Source organism: Buceros rhinoceros, unplaced genomic scaffold (genome assembly GCF_000710305.1).
Source record: "Buceros rhinoceros silvestris isolate BGI_N320 unplaced genomic scaffold, ASM71030v1 scaffold10714, whole genome shotgun sequence".
Classification (NCBI taxonomy): Eukaryota; Metazoa; Chordata; class Aves; order Bucerotiformes; family Bucerotidae; genus Buceros; species Buceros rhinoceros.
Genome location: NW_010406532.1, coordinates 77314 through 96014, shown reverse-complemented (window position 1 = coordinate 96014; position 18701 = coordinate 77314). Strand labels below are relative to the sequence as shown.

The 18701-nt window shown below is 40.5% G+C and overlaps 1 protein-coding gene across 1 annotated transcript in view; it reads right to left on the bottom strand.

Moving 5' to 3' along the window:
* PTPRR (protein tyrosine phosphatase, receptor type, R) overlaps window positions 1-18701 on the bottom strand; it is a gene marked incomplete at its 5' end in the record, with an annotated part of 134833 nt that overhangs the window by 44124 nt on the left and 72008 nt on the right. The window contains 2 exons of the mRNA XM_010134139.1: window positions 10958-11220; window positions 17922-18032. Coding sequence (XP_010132441.1) covers window positions 10958-11220; window positions 17922-18032 — 374 coding nt within the window. The remainder of the gene's footprint in view (window positions 1-10957; window positions 11221-17921; window positions 18033-18701) is intronic.

Here is an 18701-nt window from a genome sequence, read left to right as displayed (position 1 = left end):
GAAAGAATTCAAGAACAACACAAGCAGGAATTACTGATACTTACTTAACAATTATTTTTAGCATGCCCTCCAGCTTTTGGCTATCTGTAGTTTAGGAATGTCCTGAACCAAAGGTGGCTGCCACTTGTCTGTGTCTGGTGTCTTACCTTCTGTAATTTTTCCTTCAGACAGCTTTCCTAGCCCACCCTATGACCTCTACACTGTCCCAGGACAATGAGCTCTGTAGCTGGGAGTCAGGCAATAGTGGACACTAGACTTGGGGACTAGAGGGATATTTAGTCCATCTACATTTGGGAAAATCTTTCTGATAAAGCAGAAAACATTTAGTTTATTCTAATCTTATCAGTAAATTGCAAATGCATTCTCTGTAGCCAGAGGATTACCTTTGGGATTAATTACAATCCCAGCTTTCTGCTTTTCACAATGCCTTCTTTCACAAGACTATTCAGTATTATGCTCTGTGGGCCAAATTCTCTTCCCAGATACCTCTATAAATCCACTGAGGCAAAACGAGCTAGCAGAGTCTAAAGTGAGACAAGACCATGCAAATTGGATTTATTAGCTGTTGTGTACTTTCCTGCCGTTCTGATTGCTTTCCTTCATTTGTTGTAAGGCTACGCGGTTACATTCACTATCAAATCCAGGGAAGGGAACTGAAAGCCTCTGGACTGTGCAGCAGTCCTTGGTGGAATTTGCTACAACTCAGAAAGGATTTGACACATCTCAAAGCCAGGCGATACGGCTGCCAGGGGGACAGAGGGAAGCGGAAGCACCAGCGCTGGCAGAGGGGCAGGCTCAGCTGCCTCCTGCCCAGCACTGGTCCCAGCTCTCGCTGGCAGCATTGCTTTCCAGGGAGCTGCTATTGGTCATCCTGAAGCTTCAGGACTGAGTTCCCTAGAGAAACATTGTTCTTGATGACATTTTGCTGTGTGGGAATTATATACAGTACTTCCCCTTCTGATGCCTATCGCATATTTGATCAGTCATTTGAAGTTGCTGTGTTCTGTTTTGCTCCTGTTATCAAATCACAGTATTAACATCACAGGGATAATTATAGCTACCAGAAATTCATAACAACAATACACACAGTTTGTTAAGCATCAGAAGTATATTCTTTGATAGGGAACAGAAGGGAAATCCCTGCCCCCAGAAAGAAATATCACTTTCATACCTTCTTACAGACTCCACCAGTTAGAGAACTGAATGAAGCATTCAAGGGTCCAGGTACTTTATGCAGATAGGGCACTGATTTGCAATGCCGTCTTGGATCAGTCACTTAACCAATTAATGTCTTACTTGCCTTAGCATAAAAATCATAAGAAGAGTTCCTGAAACATCTTGGCTGTACTCAGTGAAGGTTCAAAGTCAAACCAAACTGAGGCATCAGCTCAGATGTGATGGTATCAAAGCAGACAAACAACTCTAGCAAGAACCTGGCAGAAATGTCAGTGTCGTATGAAATCAGCTACTGCCTCTAGGCAGTATTTCTCGGGCTGGGCCACTCTCACAGCATACTCTGGGCATCCTCATCTCTGCTATGATGCTATTGCTTCTCTGTTTCCTGAGGTTTGCCTGATTGTCTCTACGTATCTATCACCTTGTCTGATGTTTAGATTATAAGTTTTTCAGATAGAGGATCATTTTCCCATTGTATGCCTTGCAGAGAGGGATCCTGATCTGTGACCAAGGCTCTCAGGTACTGTATTTTTAAAAATGGTAAAGAGAATTTCTCACAAGAGCTGAGAAATAGTTTGACCTGCAGATTTACACACAGTGTTCTTTGAGGAAAGGTGTGTTTGCAAACATGGGACGTTTGTGCTAGCTAGCAATGTTAAGCTTTCTGTACGTACTAGCTCTGACTGCGTAAGAGATCTCTGCTGAATTTCCAGAACTCTTTTCTTCTTTTTTCTGAAAAGAAGCAGTATAATTAGTGAACAGTCATAATTTGTTAAGTGTTCTTCTGACAGAAATAAAATGAATTATGAATGCTTTCAAAGAAGAGATTCATGGCCTGGAATATTAACTGATGGCTACAATATAAGCTAGATGCTTAGTAAGTAAGGTCCAGTACATGCTTCCTGCAGTTCAAACGTATACTTTGGTATTTTATATTGCAGTTTGGGAAATGCTTTCATGTTTTCCTTTTCTGTCATTAACTGCATTCTGTGTCTGTCTCTAACATTTTAAATTAAGGGGAACTGAGCTAAATTCAGCTTTAGGATGCCCTGAAGAACAGTTGACCAGAAAGAATGGCATGATCAGTGAGAAATACATTCCAAAATGAGGAAAGGTGAATATTTCTGTTTTAATTTGGGGTATTGGCCTTTTTCAGACATTAATAAGAGCATTCAAGAAGAATTCTATAAAGCCCCCAAATCTGAAAAAAAAAAATCAACCTTTCTTGTAAATTTCATACCCATGTATATCTGATAAGGATGCTCCCTTCTGCATCAATTGTTTATTTTACCGAAATCAGTACCTATGGGTTCTAGTCAAGGACACATGAGATGCAATGTACCTCATCCTACTTATAACCCAATCTCATAGTGAAACTGCTTCTCTTCTCCCTCTCTTTGTCCCTTAGCATGGCATTTCCAACCTGCCTATGTGAAAAGGCAATATGTTTGGTTGTAAATATCACAGATGGACACATCCTGCTATGGGCTGAACCAAGATGCTTGGAACATTCAAGTTCAGCTAACGTGCATTTCCTCGCTTTCCCAGATGTCCCGCTCTGTCTGCACGTTAGAACAGCTGGTGAAGCAGTCACAGAAACCCTGCCACAGAAACAAAGCAGAGGCAAAGAGGAGCTAAGGAAATCAGTCACCGAAAAGCTGCATCAGGAGTTTAACCCTCTGACCAAATGGCGCTTAAAAACCCAAACCTGCTGCTGGACAAAATTACTCACACAATTCAAATTGTTCATGTGCCCAGCCAACAACGGCTGGTCTGATCCTAGGCCTGAGAATCATTTAAATATTAACATGGATATTTCCCCTCAGTTTCTTGTGCTGTGTGTTACTTTTCAAAAGATCAGCTGGACAAATCACTGCAAAACCACCAAAACTGTCTACCAGATGGTGGCCACTGATTAATTTGTCTTAACTTAAGCCAAAAAGGAAGAAAATGTGATGGGTGGAGCAGTAAAGACAAGCACAATCAACATCCGACCAAACAGGGTTTCCTGTCACCTTGGGAACAACACTGATTGGCATTGTGGTTTCCTGTGTACAAGCTAAAACCAGTAGCAACTGAAGTTACAAGAATAAACGCCAGATAAGAGACCTGGGAACACTATAAAATTATTGCAAAATTCCTGACTAAACCTCACAAGATAGTAAAGGCAAAAACCAAGGGTAGGCATGGGCTGCGTGCTAAACTGAGCACTCCCTGGCATCCGAGAGAACTATGAAGCCGCATCAGAAGAATTTCTTCAAACAAGAGTGGACTAATTTTCCTGAATTACCTACTCCCAGAAGTAATGTCATGTGCTTTGAAGAGTTTTTAGGTCGTTGCATGAGAAAAAAAAAAAGGCGTGTGGGACAATTTAAAGGAGCGGAAATGTACTGTCTACCCATGCTAATCTGAAGTAATTTACAAGAGTTGCTAGAGAGACAGGGAAATGGACTGTGGGTGTAAGTTTGGGCAATGGTTATTTTCATCTGTTTATTTAGATCACAACTCCCACTGACTTTTGCTTCAAAGAGTTCTAACCACAACCAAACACCTTCTCAACCAGCCAGGAGTCAAATAGTTAAAATATGGTTTTTAAAGGGTCTTTGTTAGGCTGGTGCCTGAGTTCACTTCCCCTCCAGAGAAAGCGGACAATTCACATTCCTACCCTCTTCCTACACTGCAGATAAGCAAAGATGTCTGTAATAGGTGGGATAGAACAGACGTTTGTGCAACTCAGACGTCCAGTGCTTGCAAAAATTTTTCAGAGTGACTGTGTGCTAACAGAAACATTACACAAATGGCAGTGGGAGGTAAAGCACTATCCTCTCTCTAGTCACGAGTCCATGTGCTGAAACAGACCTCTTAGGCACTGAGCAGGAGACCCTCAGAGCTAGATCCCACTCAATGTCCCCTGCTACTTGGACGAGATTCTCCCATTTGAGAAGCCCGGGTTTTCAGCCCCTGCCCTTACCCTGTCACCCAGAGCACAGGTACCAGCAGGCACAGTATGGCCTTCCAGCTAGTAGAGATGGCCTGAGGAGGAGGGAAGCCACAATGCCAGGCTGAGAGTGACCCTACACTGAAAGGAGGATTACTAAAAAGCACAGCCTTTACACATCTGCCCACGATCGGAACTTCTCCCCTCATGCCAGTCGTGCACGTCTTAGTGTCTAATCTACATCCAGAAAAAGAAATTAAACAGTGCCAGGAAACAGTCCCAGGCACTGAAACTCAGTAATTGCTAGTGCTGTGTTTCAAGCCTTGCAGCCCTGGCCTTTGCCAACAAGAGCAATTCCAAAGCAATTCACTGGCACAGTTTGGGAACTAGCACATGCACAAACCATTCCCAGTAGGCAGACTGGATCCAGCCCCCGCTTTTTTGGCAGTAAAGGGATACTGGCAGTATGGGCACAAACCAACTTCTGCTGGCTGGCCTCAGTGCAATGTGTTTCTGGGTATAGTGCATCTTAGAGACCAGGATAGAATAAAGCTGAGACGTCTGCCAAATGAGAGAATTATATTTTTAGGTCCTTCAGAAACTGTTTGATTTATTATATTCTCTCTCTCTTCTTAAATGAAGTGGACAAATAGTAGCATGTAGGACTTACTATACTTCAGGTTAAGGTTCTCATCTTTTTTTTTTTCCTGTCATCTCTTCAGATGGACAGTCTCAATCCAGTGGTAAGGAGTGTGGCTGGGGGAGGTTTATGTGCCATGTCCAGAGTGCTCTACTGGGTCAGTGGCACAGACAGACTGGAGCACAAAAATTCCTGCTTCCTACCTCCTGCCTCAAACTCAGTTTACTGGTCCCTAGTGCTTGGCAAATGCCTTCTGATAGGATATCACAGTAAAGTTGTTCTCCAGCTAGTACTTTTGTGTTGGCACATAGCTGTGCTTTGAACAATTACACTGACATTTTCCTGAAAACAATCCCCAGGATTTAAATTAAGAATGCAAAAAGCATATTCAGCTCCACACAATAGGGTAAATTTATCCTCCAAATCTATGCGAAGCTAGTATATTTTAGCCAGGAAATTCAAGGCCTCTTCCTGTAAATATATTAAGTTCCCATACTTGTGTCGTAAACTACAAAACCTGGCAGGTTTACAGTAGCCCAACTGCAAGGTGCTACCCTCTGAGCATTACTTGAAAAGATTACTCACAATGGACAGTCTTCTATAAAGATAACAGATCAGTAACACCGTAATTATATTTGCAGCAACCGTGCTCTGTGATCTAAAAATCAGAAAAGAACCAGAGAGAATTGTTGGAAATTTTTCTCATATATTAGAGCAGAGATTTGGTTGAACAGTTGTTATACTAATGAAGGAAAGAGCACACTAGGTTTTTCACCCTGGTTCCAACAAATCTTATGAAGTTTTGACATACAGTATTGTTAACATAACGATTCATTTTAACAGATAGATACTGCTTTTCAAATATCAGGAAAATAGGTATTACAGTTAGTATCTATCATCCACAGTATCTGTCATCCAGATGGCTATTGAAAGGGCACAGAAATTGTATACGTGGCTGGAACAATAGCTTAATTTGTGTGTTTACGCAAAATAACTAATAAAGGAGAATAGTTATCGGTAGTAACATAGGAATTTTCTTCCACCTCCAAACCTGAAGCCCAAACTGTCCATGATTTTCTTTGTAAAGTTGTCAAATACAAGATGTTGCTCAGGAAGGATGCCAAAAACCAGAGAGAGAACATTTATTCTTCTCATTATTTGTGTGGCTATGTGTGTGAGTACCTCTTGTTGATACATTCCTGATTCAAACTTTATCTTTTGGCACGAGTTCCACAGACTAGCATGGGTTATCTGAACACATATTTTTAAATTATTTAAAAATTTATTGCCTTTCTGTTTCATCAAAGTATCTTTTTTAAAAATTGTATTATAAGGAAGTAGCCAGGGATGTGCATTTTAACTTTTATTTTATTATACTTACAGTAAGCTATACTCACTCTATGTCCACTGAATAATTATTTGAACTGGAGAAAAGAATGCTGTTAAATTACAAACATCTTCAGGATGATAAGAGAAATCTCACTGGTTACACTCTATTACCTATGGCATAGGCTTTTTATAGTATTGCTCTGCTTTGTGGAGAAAAGTAACATTGCATGTGGTTCTCGGAGTCAAAGTTCAAGCCAAGGTTCAGTGCTCTCTGTTGTGTCTGTAAGGAGTCACACTTGACATTGATTTAGGTGATTTTCCCCCTATTATTCTCTATTCTGATGCCTACTGATTTTCTCTAGAGGTTGCAGACTTGGTTGCACAGTGTATGTTGAATGCTAACAGCGAGTAGCCCTCTCTCCTTCAGTTCTGCTCACGCTTTTTTCTATTATATTGCCCACTCTCTTGTATTTATTTGGAGAGAAAAAAAATCTGAGCACAAAGCACATGTAAAATGTTACTTGGTCTGAACAAGAGTCCTGCATGCCCCTAGCATGCTGACACGTGAACATAAGGAGCCCTCTCTTTTAGACAGAATAATTTCCAATTAATATGCAGCAGACTGAGTAAAGATAGTGCTGTGATTTTCCCCACCAATTATTTGACTTAATAGCCACAGTTTTAGGTCTTTGTGCTAGGATGGGATAAAAATGCTTGAGAAGACTTTCCAAAGCACTTTTTATGTTTTTTAACACACACAATAGATGAGTTTTTCTCATTTTTTTCTTCCATGCACTTTTGCATGCTAGATAGTAACTAATTTAAACAAAACAGTATATTGTGGATGAGTTAGTTAAAATACAGTTATCCTAGTCACAAATATACTGGAACTAAAACCCACAGCAGCAGTGGCTGGGGGAAAAGTAAATCCAGTTGTAAAAAACAAGTGAATACTGTACTGGTGTGGTAACTTATTTATATCCTCACCATGACTGTGTTTTAACAACTCACTGCTTGTACTAAGAATCTTCAACGCTTGGCATGTCAGAATGAAATTTAAAATATCTCATCCCACTTCACCAGATTCTGATTTTGGCTGGGACCATTCATATTAAGATGAATTTTGGGCCAGGCAGCAGAATAAAATTAAGCCTTATGCTGCCAAAGGAAAAAGTACATATTATTAATATAAACCTATAAAAGTGTATGTAGAAAAATAAACACTGATGCAATATTCATGGATACGCTCACAGAAGAGAAAAGGATCATTTACATCCTAAATTCAGTCATCAGCTCTATGATATTGTGACAATTCATCACTGACGACACCCACAGGAGAACATCAGCTCTCTCACTCCTTTGGTCAGTAACAGCACTGTGTGGGTTGCCAGTGGAGAAGGGTTTTGCTGCAAAGGAGCAGCAGGTGTGAAAATACCACGAAAGCACAACTTTGAAGCATCGTACTGAATGATCCAGAGCATGCCAGGAGGCTCTGAAGACAGCTCTTCACTTGCCTGCCCCAGCATCTATTAATAACTGTAATCGAAAGCGGTTAGTGCCTCTTTGTTCTGACAGCCCTCCCCCATCCACACCTGTCAGTCCATTCTCCAGTCTTGGCCACCACCATCCCGTCCTTTCCCCAACCGCACCCTGCACCTGGGCACACATCCCTGATCAGCATCCAAGACAGTAATTCGCCTCCTGAGGCCGCCTGGCCAGTTACCATCCTGACTGCATGACCACCTTTCCTTCCTTCAGGAGCTACACCCAGCGAATACAAACCGGAGCCCCCCTTGCAGGCAGGGCTGGGGGTGGCAGTGCTGCCCGCCGGCGGTAGGTGTCACCCTCCCCGCGCCCAGCCTCGCCCACAGCCGCAGTCAGCGCGGCGCGAACACTCGGCTACCGCCGTGTCACCGACCGATCGTCCGCGCCGTTCTACACGTTCGGTAGTGCGAACGTTGCAACATCTGCCGGGGAAGCCGTGTCTCATAGAAAATAGCTGCGTAAGAACCTTTCCAGATAAGCACAAGTAACCGTACATGGATGTGGCTCTAGTATTCAGAAGCAAAATAAATTTTAAGAAGCTGGACAAACTCCCAGAAACATTTTGATCTATGGACAGTTGTCAATTAACAATTTGTCTGCCCCTGTACCAGCCAATGCTATTCCTACTAAAAAGGGAAAGGTTCAGAGGGCCAGATGCTGGTGTGGTGCTTTGTGAAAACTCAGCTTCACTGTATTTTTGTATTTTTTGAGGATATGCTCCTCAAAACAGCACCTAGCATGCAGAGCAGGGAGAGCTTGAGAGAAAGGCATCACTTGGCTTTTCTGCTCCATCCTTCAGAGATACTCTCACAAACTTGCCGTCTAGATGGCTAGGCACAGTGCTTGGCTCACTCCCTGGTTTGGCCCATGGTCCATTAATTTTTCTTTGAAGAGATGCAGTTTGGTCTGGACTGTACTAGGCATTTCATGATTATGGGTGACGCTTAAGGAATCAAATTAGGGAGTTTGGGTAGGTAGTAAATACTGCTCAGGAACCACTGTCAAGCCATCTAGCCAAAGGAATCTCAATGCTTCGTTTGTCAAAGAGTTCCCATATCCCTGCTAGCCTGCCAAGAGCTTCTTGCCCTGACAGAAACCAAAATCAGGCTAGCAAACATTATTGAATGTGTGCCCCCAAGCTCTGGTTAGGAGCAGAAGGAGACTTCCAGGCGTGAGCCCACTCCATACTGACAGAAAAAGGGCTGTGAGCAGATAGTTTTGTGCACAGCATGCTGCTCACAGCGTGCAGGCACATGCTGTAAGGTCCACCTCTCCCATGTGTAATGATGACAGTCCAAGGTTGCCTAGTGCAAGATTGTTATGGGGCAGAAAGGTGGAGAGGGGTTTTAAACTGTCCACATACCCGGTCATTAGATGATGTCTGAGGCAAAATATGTGGCTGGTTTATTACTTGTTGCCTCCAATGCCTCTGTGTGTCAAAATGTATCTAAATTTGTTCATAGCAGAGGATATAATAAATAAATAGGAAGCGTATATAATGATAGCTGCCTATTTCAGTGGAAGTGAAGAGAAAGTATTCCCTCGAGTTCTGTCCCTCGCCTCCCCAGGACTTTGTATCACTGAACTTGAAATAAAATTACACCACCATGTCTTAGAATTGGATTGATATTACTGATATTATGATTATTATTACTGATAAAATGGAACTGTGTTAAAGATGACAAAAAGAACTGCAGAATGGGACATAATCACAATTGCCCTCACTTTTTCACAGCGGCCTATTAGTGTTCTTTTACAGGAGAAACTGAAGTACTCAGTTCCTTCAACTTCTTTTTCCTTAGTAAGAAACTGAAATGCTTGGTTTATTTGATCAAATATCTGGTTTAGTTTCCTTTGTGTATCTCAGCTCTCCTTTTTGACACATCTGACTCAGAACTTCATCCTTCCAAAGGATGAAATTTGCTTTAGGAGTATTAATAGCTGAGTTCCTATCTGCAGTGCTGGAAATTAAGACACTAGATCAATAGTTTTTATTTTCTTTGTCTGAGCAATGGAAAAATTTATTCCCTGGTTCTTAAGTATAAATTTCCCTCTGCAAATTTCTTCCCCCAAACCATCTCAACTATTATGTATGCTATGTTAGGTACTAGGTATTATAAACCAGCTATGTGATCCCCATGCTCATGTGCTTCATTTTTAGGGTCTTGTGGAATGAGAGCAACTATCAAAACATACTTACTTGCTTCCTCCATTCTGCATTTTTTTAGCTGCAGTGACATCACTACATCTTTTATGACAGCTTTGCCTTTCAGCATCTTTTACTCACGGAAGAATCAATCCCTCTCCCTCAGCTCCGTCTTGGCTTATAAAGCCATTGATAAAATCTCTGTCACTGAAATCCTGTGGTTCAAGCTGAAGCAGGGTTACTGCTCAAATCTGAGAGTCGTTACAGAAAAGGCTCCACTTAGTCTCTTTTTCATTCTAATTTCCCCGTCATATCTGTGTGGTGTCTGTTCTTTCATTTTTTGTCTGTGCTGGCCTAGAAGAATTCAGTTCAGTGCGGCTGCATGGTACGTTAGCTATTCAGAGCACTGATACTTTATAAAAGCAGCCTGCAGCCATCAGGCAACAAATTATATAGGTTTCTAACAGAGGAGAGACAGATGTCAGTGAGCATTCTCCTGTGGGAAGAATAACTAGTCTTATAAAAAGAGCACTGGCCCAGTTTTTGAAAGGTAGAATGAGTGGCAAGGTTTGGTGCCCAGGTACTTCTGAGATGCTGCATACAAGGTTCGGTTTCATTACCAATCACTTCTTTTATCTTTTTTGTAAAGCCTGTAGACCTTGGACTGTACCCTGACCATCATGGAAAGCTGCATTTAAGAAGAAAAATTATCTAAAGGTGATAATGGAAACACTGTGTGAGATTGGTAAATGCACTTGGTTGGTGTAAATATTTCTTTTTTCTAAGTTTCCCATGTGGTAGGCATTCCCTGACAACGAGAATGTCCTTTGCTGACAAAACATTAACAGCCCTTGCGCCCTCTGCCAGGATCAAAACAGGCAAAAATGAATGGAAAATGAAAAAATTTTTTCTTTGGAGTAATTGTTGGAAAGGGGAAGAAACAAATTAGCAAAAAGAATTCCAGGACTGCAGTTAATCTCAGCCCAAACTTCTTGACTTTTTCTCATATAAAACAAAAAGGAGAGAATGCCCAAGAGATAGATATTGACACACGAAAATCCCACTTCTCAGACGTCCGTATGGCAAAGCCTCCCATTCATTGACAGAAGAGACACATATGAAATCATGCAGCATTAGAATAACAAAGCAGAATAAACCCTGAAGGTGCTGGGCTCCACCCTACCTTTCCTGGAGCCCCACAGGTTTCATTCTGAAAGGAGACGGACTGGCACACAGGGGAGGTTTGAGCTCAGGAACACATTGGCCTTGAGGGTCCACTACGACATTAACAAGCTTTGGAGCCTGTTCAGGCTGGACCATGCTGTTGGTGGTCTTATACTCGGACTGAGAAGTCTGCAGGGGAAGGGGCGAGAGGTGGATCTCCTGCTTCTTTTCCTTCTCTTGTCTCAGTGACAACTGGATCTTCTCCTTTAATCTGTACAGAACCTATAGAAATGAAGAGGAAAGCCCAATCTCAATTCCCTGGTAAACAAGGCTCGATAAGATTGCTATACAAGGCTTTTGTTCCTGGAAGGTAAACCACAAATAGAGTTATACGGCGTTTCCCACAATGGGATAAATATTTCCATTACATAAACCACAGTGTGTACATGTGGGTGGTAGAGATTTTAACAGATCTCATTGTAAGCCAGTAATTATTTCTAATACCAGCAGTTGTATTATTAAAGAAGAAAATAACATAGAATGGAAAAGAGTTACAAAAGACACTGTGAAGAAAAAGTACTGATAAAGTCAAAGTAGTTTAAGTTGAGTAGTTGAAGAAAAATCTGTAAGAATTTCAACACAAGCAAGACAACGGCACAAAATAAGATGCTCATGATATATCCAGGTACATGTCTCTTAATTACAGCAGCCTCAATTTGTTTTAAAGCAGATGTTCTTAAAAGCTCCCGCTCATTTTGCATGGAGCTGATGGTTGAGCAGAGTAACTTTACGAGACCACTTTTGTAATGGTAAGCTGCTACTACTCTGAAATACTTCTCAGGATAAGAATACCCCTCAATATCCCCAGAAAAACATAACCTGTTCTGGAATAAAGCTGAAGCAATGCATGGCCTATGAAGCTATTTAGAGCATCTGTTCAGAAAAGTGTGTTTGACAATTACCAAGACATTGACTGTAAAACCAGGATTCTCCCTTCACCTATAGCTTATGAACTTGAATGTCAGATATCTGCAGCAAAAGATTTTTAGAAGTTGTACTGATCCTCTTCCACCAAACTCCACACTGACATTGCTGCACACTGGCTTGTCAAGGGCTGGTGGATAGCATGTGCTCGGTAATGTCACTCCAGAGGAACCTGTGTTATGTGTATTTAACCATCTTTTATCTCTTGAGAGGAATGCAAAAAAAAAATACTGGAGTGGTAGTTGTGCCATTTTCAAAACGTGCCTTAACCTATGAAACTTATGAGAATTACCATCATAAGTATTGTGTGTGGAGATGGGTGAAAGGCACTTAACAAAGCTTTTTGAAGGTGCCTGCAGATACCCTTATACCTTCTACTCTGCTTTATCTGTTGCCATAAAGCTTTTAAATGGAATCCTGGTTTGCAAAGCCATCAAGACAAAGCCTAGACCGAAGTATTTTTCTGCTACAAGTGAGAAGCTCTTTGACAGCTGTTGCCCCGCTAGCATCGTATAAAGATCTATCACTCTATAGATTTACAGTGAGGACTGTATATATCTGATGAGTTTGTTTTTTCAAGGATTAGCATTAGAGGTTAGCTGGGAACAGACCTAATGTCATTAGCAATACAACCATTAAACAAGACTTAGCTACGTAAACCATCTGTCCATTCTGAAGAGTTTAGAATTAAATTGTATGGATAAGATAAGGTGCTCCTTGCCATTATTTTACAGAGGAAAACCAGGCCTACTGTGAAGCAAGGATACAGGTAGCAGTAAAGATAAAACCAGGGCTTGAAATTTTTTAATCCTCTTTTCCTCCAGTGATTGCTTTGGTCTCATTTGTTTCTGGTAACCCTAAAGCATAAAGTTCAGACATGCATGGTCATGACAACATTAACCGTACCTTCTTGTCACTGATGTATTTTGACATAGTTTCATCCCTTGGAGACTGAGGGAATTATGCTTAGACTCCCCAAAACCTGGGTGAGTATTGTTTCATGTCCTTTTATATTATCACACTCTAGGAAAAAAGACAGCCTGCCACCAGCAGAAGTTGAATTCAAAAGAATCTCAGAGTTAACACGCTTTCCTCAGAAAGTATGGTCAGGGCTCTCATGTTTTTAAGAAATTCCAGGTGAAAGTCAAACAAATAGAAATGGCCAAAATGACAGTGATCAGCTCAATCACCAAGCCCTGAGAAGGGAACACCTTAGTTGTGTTCACATTTCAAATCAGTTTAAACACATCTATCAGTATGGATGGAAACAGATATGATGCTCCTAAATTAGGAAAACTGACATTTTACTGATACACCAGAAGATTTATTGTGAGGATAATCAAGAGGCATGGTGCAACTGAACAACACAAAGTACAGGTGGGTCACCTGTCATTTTTTCATATATTAAACCTAGGGTTCAAAGCCACAATCCAAAAGGAAAATAACTCTTCTTTCTGCCTCTTCTTTGACTTGGTGCTGACAATCTGACATTCACTCTTTACATCTCTGCTCAAATTTCCACAAAGGAAAGCTGACACGTTACGCCTGGCTTGGCCAGTAATTCCTATCTAGCCATTCAAAATACTAGTGGAAACTGCTTTTAATCATTTTCAGGTTTCACCAGGAAACCCCAACAAGGTAACTGTGTCACCAGTATGAAGACCCTGGCAATAGTTACGTGGAGCAGTGATATAAAAACTCACCTGCCTGGCGATATTTAGGGCACCCAGGACTCTACAGTAAAAGCTCACAGAAACCATAGAAATTAAGACAGTTCACTCTAATTAAAAGCTTTCTGACAAGTACTGTTATCTGTGTGAGGCTGTGTGAGTAGCTCTGCATGAGCAGAGCTATTGTGCATGTGTATATATGAGAAGAAATGGGCTAACAAAATATCCCTCAAACCCTGGGGAAAGGATGAAAGAACAAAAACGTGACAGATGTTAGTCATGTTGTTTGATGCATTTCTGGGAGGCACTTGGATACCATGATTTGAATGCACTATAAATTAAAGTTCTATAGAAGCAGAATAGAAGAATTGAGATGATCTAGGACTAGTTTATAGACAAATGCCCCAATTTCAAGTTGGCTTAAACATTCTTGCACTGATAAAAATACATATTGTTTTTTTTTATTTAAATCTTTAATCTGCAAAAGCTGAAGTTTATAGGCTGACATTAGTTAGATGTATAGATTCTATAATCAGAGTGTTTTCAGAAATCTTGCAGCACTTTACAAATCCTGAAACTTGTAAGTTTAAGGAGATGAATCATGTGAATACTTGATGCTGGAATACATTTTTTTGTTACTCAATACTCTTCTTGTTAAAGAAATTCCAAAATATAATAATGAAGCTAAAAAGTTTTTATCATTTAAGTAACTATCTCCCCAAAATATCTAATAACTGTTCATAACTTACAGAACACCGGAGACAGTAGTAAAAATTTAGATCCTCAGTATTTGTTGACAAGGTAAAGTTCATGGAATTACAAATTTGTAAAGTAGTTTGGGTTGGAAGGGACATTTAACGATCATCAAGTCCAACCCTCCTGCCATATGCAGGAACATAATCTTTCACAGGTCAGGCTGTTCGAAGTTCATGTCTTTCATTATTTTAAATGAAAAAAAATCCTTCTTTTAATTTTTTTTTTTTTAGTGGAGAAAAAAAAAATTAGAAAACACTCTTATTTCGTCTAGCCACAAATTCTTCATAATCTGAAGGTGATACTTCCAGACCACTCAACAGATATTTATACTTACATAATTTTTTTTTAAAGAAAGATATGCAACCATACTGGCTTATTAAAACAGGCAAAATTAGTACAAAATATGATAGCAAATAATTTAATCCACTGTCAAATACTGTGTTATGTAGTAAATTTGGTGACGGCTCAGTTATTTCTCTCTCTATGTAAAATAAAAAATACAGAGACTTGTTTTGTGCATAGGAGTGCTAAAAATATTTATTCTTACTTAGCACTTTGCTTGGCAAACTTTATAAATTATGTACAATGTTCCCAGTGGAAGTGAGCCCATGGTCAGCCCATGACAAGGATAGCAATGAGCTGTGTGTTGGCTTCCACATATGATGAATATGGGACCCCAGGACCCAGGACTCTGCTCCTGGGATGTAAGTGGTTCCTGTAACACAACAACAAGGACTAGCTGAGTAAATACATAAAATGACCCCAAAGGTACAATCTACATGTCCAAATTTAGCTCACGTGCTGCTGTATTACACTGTTTAGCAACACTCTGCACTGTAGATTTTTATGTGTAGAGGCCGGATCTGTGTTAAATTCCAGCCAAGCATTATGAAGCCTAAAAGCTGTAAATGCAGTGCGCTCTCAGCACAGGGTAGCATCATAATTTGTAAAACTCAGTTAAGAGACAAGGCTGCGTCTTTATCAGTTTCATCAGAACTCACATAAACTAAGCAATAACACAGACAATTCATCTGCCTTACACTGAGAGCTGTTGATCATCATAATCATCACTCAAAGTACTTCCAACTCCACACTTTGAAGGACACTTCCAAGTCATCTGTAGATGCAGGCTAACTTTCTGTTCTTGGACCCTCTAAAGCACAAATAACCTCCTATGGAAAAACAAATGCCTACCCTGTAACTTTAAAAAAGAGGCTGCATTTTTGTGGTCTCATATGGTCGCTACAGCCAAAGCTACTTAGGATGAGCCCTAATGCCTTATGCTGAAACTGAAGGGTCTGACAAACTGCAGTAGCTGGATCTGAAATAATGATTTGCTACTTTTCATAAATCTGCCATTCTGACACACATAAAGTGGGATGAAAACACTGTACGCTGGCTGTTAACCTTATAGATTGCACATACTCCATCTATCAGCAAGTCCTGGCAAAATCTGAGACTGTCTGTTTACACAGTTTAAACTGTAGTACATGTAAAGATACAGGTTGGACCTGGGAGGGGACAGAATGGGGAACACCCGTGAAAATGACCACAGCATCAATATAAATCCATCTGGAAGGGAGTTCAAGAAGTCTGCTAGTATTTACCTCTGCCCTAACTCCAGATCAGCTACACCCAAACTATTCCTGACAGATGCTTGCCTAGAACCTTAACAGGCAAAAACTCCCGAGCTGCCGAAGGCAATTCACTCCAGGATCTAGTGACCCACGTGATAACAAAGTTCTTTCTAAAGAGTCAGCCAAATCCCCCTTTTGGAAAAGTTGCTTCTTTTCCAATCCCCAGTGGAGAAAGTGGAGAAAGTAATACCTTCCTACTTACCACAGCCTTTGAAAACTTTCCATAGATAGTTTGAGAACTATCATATTTCTCCTTGCTCTTCTTTTCTCTATCTTAAGTAAACCAAATTTTTTTGTCTTCTGCATCTCTGATCACTCTTATATCTCCTCCTCATTATAACTGCCTGACATTTTCCACATGTGTGGTACTCAAAAGAGACCACAGGGAATGAGCAAGACACGATACTTGTTATTATAGTATTGTACTATCACTAGAGCGAAGCTGAATGCAGATCATATCCTCATTTACACATCCCAGGGCAAGAAGTGTGTTTTTTGCAACAGTGTGATATTACTCATTTACTTCAGCACGTACTCTGAGGTACTGCTGGAACCTTTCCTACAGACCTGCTGCTTTGCCACATATTTCCTCCATTGTATCGATGCACATGATTACAGATCTTGTCCCTGCCAAGCAGCATTCTTGTTACTTCCCAACCTTCCTCCAGCACCTTAAGAATATTTTAAGTTCTGATATTGTCCTCCACAATGTTAACAATTCCCAGTACCATCTAGGTGTTCCAAATAATTAATGAAAATATTGCCTAGTACCAGGACAGGGACAGACATGATTTTCCACACCCTTCCAGCTAAACGGTCAATGATGACCAAAATATCTGCTTCTCCAAAGCAAAAAGTTTGAGTAAAAGTAATTCTAGAGTTACCCTTCTATTTTTGAGTGAGATGCAATGGAGAAATTGAGATGACTAGGAAGTATATAAAGCAACAATTTTTGTGAGAAAATAAGTGGTTTTAAAATCTTAGGGAGACTTTCAAGCTTATATAAGATTTTATTATAAATGAGATCACTTATTAATACCTTCAGTTTAAACATTTTTCCATCTTAAGGTTGTAAGTGGGAAATATATCTACTGTTAAAGAAAATAAAATAAGTTTCAAGCAAAATATCTCAAAGGACTCCAAGACACTATGTCTTCATAAATGCTGAGTATTGTCATAGAACTCACTAAACCCTTATATTCGTGCACCACAGAAGAAATAGACAATTCAGATCAGGAAAACATGTGAGATACAGCATTGGAAAAAATGCAGAAATTACCCTATGAAAGTCAGTGGTGGTGTAGTGTTGTTCATCTTCTGTGTGACCCTTGCACATCTCATATTCTGCATATTAGAAGTATGTCTAAGGCCCAGAAACCTGGCCACTGAACTCGTACAATGTGAATGGCAAAGGTGAATAGAAATACACAAAGGTGTGCAGAAATACGATCACTTCTTCATGTACTCACTAGTCATTTCAGTTTAAAATTTGTATATTCAATACATGAATACAAACACACACTCTAACAACTTTGCACTGACAATATTGTATCAATGTAGTGTTTTGACTATCCAATAAAACTGAAACACAGGTAGCTAATGCGACTTCAGGGATCCTGGGACATCAGTAAAGAAGGTTTGGAAGTCATCACTCAGGTCACTACACTGTTACTCTGCAGATTTAAGAGCCCATTATTTATTTCTTTAGTCTCCTTCTAGCTACCTTCTTCAGTTGGACTCAAAATATAGCAAGAAATGTGGTTCTTCAAACTTTGGCTACACAGCATTATGAGAGTGACCAAGTCTTACCTTGTTGCTGAGTTTTTAACAGCTTTTAGAAAAAACCTCTCGTGTAAAGAATGTGTGACTCCATCCTTCAGACTAAGAAAGGCATGAAGTAAAGAACAGCAAAAAAAAAAGAAAAAAGGAAACTTACCATTAAACAAGTTACTAGAATGACAAAGATGCTGAGAAAGATGACAACCGCATAAAATCCTTCTTTGCTCCAGATTTTGTCTGCTTCATGCTGGCCTTGCAAAACATTTTTCTTTTTTAAGCAGTAAAACAGAAAGAGGAAGAGAAAAAAAGTTACACAGTAACGTGTGCAGATTAAATAGTTCTCGACAGGCATTAATCACCCTCCTCAGCTTTGTCACAGTTCACATTCCACAATATATGGCACTCACTTTGAGTGCTTCTATTTGCACTCCCACCTCAGCTAAGCACCCTGCCTGCACTCAGTGTGTCTGTGTGTGTGCCTGCGACCCAGGGGTCTCAACACTACGCAAGATGATGTAAGACCATGGCTGATCTCAGCTGCTGAGATAATCCCCCACCAGAAGTCATGGCTAGTTGAAGGTAAGCAAACAAGACTTGCAGTCTTTCTTGGAAACTACCTGGCTCATCAGGTAAAAGGGCAGTGCTCCCGCATGGGCTGCGGGAACCACTCGCCCTGCCTCTTTCTCTCCAATGCTTATCTCTGTCCCCAGCACCCACGCACCAGCCTCCAGACTGTTCACACTTGACACAGGAGCAAAGAGCAGGTGACTTGCCAGTTTGCCTTTGTGAGCTGGGAAGCGCTGACACTGTCACCATTAGAGAATGCACACGCATAGATGTACATACGTAAAAAAATCTGGTTATGCTGAAAGTAATCTCATTATCCATCTATCTATAATTCTGATAATGCTTGAAGTAATCTCATTATCTCTGGGTT